Genomic DNA, 5,938 nt, shown 5'->3' on the forward strand with positions numbered 1-5,938 from the left:
ATATATATATATATATATGCTTCTATATATATATATATATGTCATCTTTTTTTCCTAATCAATTAATTAACGACTAATGAACATCGCTGAAGATTAAAAAATGAATAATCTAACATTACTTTAAATTGGCAGATTGAACTAATTTTTCCAATTTTTCATCTTTTTTTCCTTATTTTTCTCATATTTTATGATCACAAACAAATTTTCATTGAATTTTCAATAATGAACTTATTAAAAAGATGCGTTAATGTTATACAAAAGACCCGCAAATTGATTTGAAAGTATATTTCAAATAAAATGAAATGATTGAAGTTTCCTACAAATAAATTTGATTGGGCGGATGATTTTTCGGTTGCTTTAATTTGTCCACAAATGATGATGAATGTGACAAGTCTTCCACCTATAAAATAATGGATATGATATTCATTGCTTTTTTTTTTTTTTTTCTAAACTGAAATTCTACAGTTCTTCTTTTAATTTAATCCTATCAATTTAATAAATTTCAAATTATTTCATTGTAAATTTAATTGAAATCGAAATTTAATGAGGTATAAATGATTTGAAATAATTAATAATTGTGAGAAAAATCTCTTTATTTGAGCAAAAATGTTTGAAATTATATCTTATCGAATATAATAAAATTAAAAATGATAACAAACCACAAGTGATATGGGTGAATCAGATCGTAGTGGTATAGCTCCGCTAAATTTTGATATTGATTCATATGCATTGATAATACTTAACGATGGTGATGATAATCTAAAATTTGCATATTAAAAACACTTTTTTTTTTGTTGAACATGGAGTGATATTATTATCATGATTGATTATTAGATATTATGATTGATTATAATAACAATTCAAATATAAATTATTTGAAATTCAGATTTAAATCCAATAATGAAATTTGGATGATGATATAAATCATTTGATTATTATTGTAATTTCAGTAATCAAATTCTTTTAAATACATCCATTCTCAATTGGTTCTTCCTCCTTTTATTCCAGATGTATAATACAAATTTAATTTGAGAATATAAAAAAATTTTAAAGAATTTAAATTCCAATAATTCATTTGATAATGTTCTAATGAAAATGGGTATAAATTAAATCAAATTACCTGGTACCATAAACAGGTTGAGGAGTAGTGGTACTAAATGATGGACATGACGAAGACTTTCCTTTATTTGATAATTTCCAATGAAAATATAAATTTCCAACAAAAAACCAACAAATATTGCTAATGTTGCAATGGAAGCACAAAGTATTGGTATAAAAAAGCTATGCTCAATAAAAGAATGTGTTGTTGATTCTGAAAATTATACAAATTTTTTTCTTTCTTTTTCGTAATTAAACCGAATATTTTTTAAGTAAAAAATTAAATTTCAATTTACAATTTATAATTTTCATAAATTTTCGGATAATTTACAATAGGAAAAAAGTTTGAAACATTCATAAAAGTTTACTAAAATACAAAAAATTTTCATAAATTTCGCATTAATTGTTAGAATTTACAATTTTCATAAATTTTTTAACATTTTACAGAAAAAAAAAGGATTTATTATCATAATTGTTTGATAATTGATGTTAAGGAAAAAATTAAAAATTTTTATTTATTTATGCTTTTTTTTTGTTTTGCAAAAAAAAAACAAATTTTTGGAAGTCTTATTTACTCCAAATAAATTTAAATTTAAAATTAATTTACAAAAGAAAGAAAAAATAACCGGCTGTAATACGGAATGAAGCTAAATTACTACTGGAAGCACAAGCCGGAATTAATGTTCTCTCTTCACATGAACAATTTTTATTCATTGTTGGTAAATTCGATGATGGAAGAGTATATGATACATCTGAAAACAATGAATTTCCTATCAGTAATACCATAATTTAACAGTAATACAGTAGTTTAGTAATTTATCAATAAATTTCCTATTAATAATACAATAATTTAATACAGTAATTTAGTGCTTTCAAATTATTGCATGCGGAAGTTTTTCCGTTAAAACAATAAATAAATCAATCTGTTATTTAATCTTATTTTAATCTTATCGTAGCCAAAAATTTATTAATTTAATCCTGGCAGTATTACAATATTAAAAGATTATGATTAATTAACTATGCAAAAACACGAATACTTTCATTTTTTGCAGGTTAATTAATTAATTAATTAGAGAATTTGCTTACAGAAGACGCATGTTTTTAAAATGATAAACGATTTCAATAATAACCTTGTAAAGGTTCTTCATTTTCAACAATGATTGATGGTATAATATCAAAGTTGAAGAAATGTTGAAGTTCAGTAAAAGTACCACAACCATTTGCTTGTCCTGTTATAATTTCTTGTTCATATATCCTGTAATAATGTTGAATTCATTTTAAATGGTACCTTTTTGAAAGATTATCAAATATTCAAAATAATTCAAAAAAAAATTATTAAAATTAAAAGTCTTCGCGTGCAGAAATAATTTTATTCAGAAATTTTTACATTTTATATTAATATGTTATGATCTTTAACCTTTGATATAATATTTTGAATTAATTATAAGTGCAAAATTACATTCGTTAACCATTGTTGATCGAACTTTATAACGATGATAATGGTATAATTGACTTTTAGTAATAGTATATTTCGAATATTCATTCTTATAAAGCTATATAATCTTTGTTCTTTCACAGTCTACATGTAACAGGTAGAATATTATGACCTTTCACCTTTTACAATAAACTTAAGAATAATCCTTTCTTGATTGTATTGACAAAAATAAATACCCATATGTGATGAATTATATAAAAATCATTAAAACATACCCATTTATATCATCATTTAGCAGTATACATTTCTTAGCTTCTAAATCCCATGCGCAATGTGGATCACGTAAGGCGACACAAGCGCTACACGTATCAAAACGATTACATTGCGCAAGAGGAACACGTGAAACGGATCGTTCACTAACAGCTATAAGATATCGTTCTATGGATAAATCATTTGTATTTCCTTGATATAACATCATATTTCGAATTGGTTCCTGTAAAAGAGTAATAATTAATTCAGTACTGATATATATCCTTTTTTTAATGCTATTTTACTTCAGTATTTGTAAGATTAATTTATGCTACTATTATATGTTCAAATTATTTATTAACAAATTTTTTTTTGAAATTAACATAGCTTTTCAATTAGTATTAATTTTTAAATTTCACAGAATTTATCAACAATTTTTATTTTATATTTCTTCAGAAATTTCAATTTCAATTGTAGAAATTACTGGAAATTTTTTTTTTTGATCTCATAATAGCATTTTTTTTTGTATAATATATTCCATTTATACCTTTTGTGTATAATTTTTAACTGGAAACTTACATTAGTAATTTGAAATGTGTAAATATGATGAGATGGTTGCTTTGTGGTGGCTGTGGTACCAGCTAAATTCACCATTTTGAAAATATTACCTTGATCGGTACCAATAAATATAACATCATACAAATGTCCATCAACTGCTTTCACCTGTAATTAATGAAATTTCATAATTTTCCAAATGAAAATTTTGCATTTGTTTTTAGCTAAATTTAGTTGAATATAGATAGATGGATTGATCAGATTAATTTATCGATTGATTGATTGATTGATAAATCATACCTGAGCATCAATGACAATCTGTGTAAAATGATCCAAACCCGTATGTATCGCAATTGGTGCACCAAAATAATTCGGTATAGCTTCATTCATTAATGGATTAGCTCGGGCAAATGCTACCGCTTTTTCGGGTAACAAACGAGAATTGTTTGTGCATTTACCTGAAATAAAAATTTTCCAATGTATGAACAAAAAATGACAAAAGAACTTTGAGAATTTCGAAGTTTGCAAAATTTAAATTTCAAATCAATCAGGTATTTTTTTTTATACCATTCTAGAGTTAATCGAAGTTGCTAAATTGACCTAAATTTAAATTACAAAACCTCCAAATTGACCTAATTTCAAATTATAAAATTTCTAACTTGATTTAATCTTAGGTTGTAAAATTTCTAACTTAACCCATACTCATAGTTTTAATTGTAAAATTTTCAACTTGATCCAATCCTGACTTATGAAATATCTAACTTAACTTAATTTTAAATTGTAAATTTCAAACTTAAGCATATAACATAAATATCGTTTGGTAAGATTAAGCTACCAGGTCGATATTTTGAAGTACCACTATAAACTGCATTCATCCATAGTGATTGTAAATTATTCCGATCACCATATTTTGATTCCGAGAAAACATCGTTAATTTGTTGAATATCAAAAGCACAAATAGCTGATGAGGAGATACCAGCTAATGGACTACGAAATACCGCATAGACTAATTGTTTCATTTCTGATAAGTGAAGACTATTTACTGGTGGTGCAATAGCTTCTATCTGAAATTAAGCTTATTTCATACAATCATTAAGCAATAATAAGTATCTGTCCATTAATATTTTGTAATTTTAAGATAATTAAATTATTCAATTTGAGTAAATTTGTACAAAAATATTTAATTTTACTCAAAATTTACATAGAGAATTCAATAAAATAAAATAATAAATGATAAAGTATTAGAAAAAAAAAGAAAAAAACTTCCAAAACTTTTTAAATTTATTTCTTCTCATATTACTACTAACTTGATCAAAGTAAAACGGATAATGGCCTGGTATGGAACAATTTAATCGAGCTTTTACAAATGATGTCCATTCATTTGAATAAGGCCTTGGGCCACCATGATCTGATCGACAAAGCCTAGCAATACGTGAATATATAGCACCATCATTGCATGATTCATGTTCTACCGCTTGTTCACGGAGCCAAATGTACACGTACTAAAAATTTGAAATGAATTATACTAACTCTTTTTGCATTTCTAGTATAAATGTATAATGGCATAACTTTGATATTCGATTAAATAATGAATTATTTAAGGAAATTTTTCTTAATTAGTTAAAATAATTATTTCTCCAAAATTATTTCAAATTTTATATTTAAATTAAGGTTCTTTTTTCACCAATAATATTAATTTATTATCATAGTTTTTGTTTTTCCTTAAAGTTAGCTTATTTGAAGTTCGAATTTACAGAAGGAAATTTAAAAAAAAAAAAGCTGTCATCATCATCTTTGATTATCTCATAACTCATTCAATTGCAATTCAATCGTTTGAATTATTTTTATTCCAGTAATAATAGTAATTTCATGATTTATAACTTCTCGAATTGATCAATATCGATTGAATCGCTGATACATAATGTTGATTTAAGAATTTTTTTTTGTGAAAATCATGAATTGGAAAAAGATAAATATTCTCAAGAAAAAAAAAAGAAAGTGCCAAATCAATAGTGGAAAGAAATTTTTGTTCCAACCACAAATATCAGATAGTACAAAAACTTGTCTTCACGGGAAAATTTCATTTAATCAGACGTTTTCAGGCGTGAAATTTCTTTACGCAAAGAATTTTCCGTTTAAAATTGTTGGAATTATTACAAATGTTCTTTGAATTATATTTACACAAGCAAATACAATTATTGCTATACTAAAATACATATCCCACAATAGTATATCCAACTAAAATTTCACCCCTATTTTCTTAATTTCCATAAAAATTTATAAAATTTGGTATCAAATTAATTCATCACTATTATTATTATTATTATTATTATTATTATTATTATTATTATTATTATTATTATTATTATTATTATTATTATTATTATTATTATTATTATTATTATTATTATTATTATTATTATTATTATTATTATTATTATTATTATTATTATTATTATTATTATTATTATTATTATTATTATTATTATTATTATTATTATTATTATTATTATTATTATTATTATTATTATTAATTATTATTATTATTATTATTATTATTATTATTATTATTATTATTATTATTATTATTATTATTATTAT

General features: G+C 23.3%; 1 protein-coding gene across 1 annotated transcript; it reads right to left on the reverse strand.

The window, feature by feature from the left end:
* Positions 1-316: 316 nt before the first annotated feature.
* LOAG_11927 (hypothetical protein) lies at positions 317-4,903 on the reverse strand (the record flags this gene model as incomplete). The annotated part of the gene is made up of 11 exons (XM_020448444.1): positions 317-400; positions 660-759; positions 1,121-1,181; positions 1,725-1,850; positions 2,229-2,353; positions 2,809-3,026; positions 3,362-3,505; positions 3,638-3,795; positions 4,173-4,401; positions 4,645-4,839; positions 4,868-4,903. The coding sequence occupies 11 exons, from the start codon at positions 4,901-4,903 to the stop codon at positions 317-319; spliced, it is 1,476 nt and encodes a 491-aa protein (XP_020301413.1).
* Positions 4,904-5,938: the final 1,035 nt, after the last annotated feature.

Source organism: Loa loa (assembly GCF_000183805.2).
Source record: "Loa loa unplaced genomic scaffold supercont3.260, whole genome shotgun sequence".
Taxonomy (NCBI): Eukaryota; Metazoa; Nematoda; class Chromadorea; order Rhabditida; family Onchocercidae; genus Loa; species Loa loa.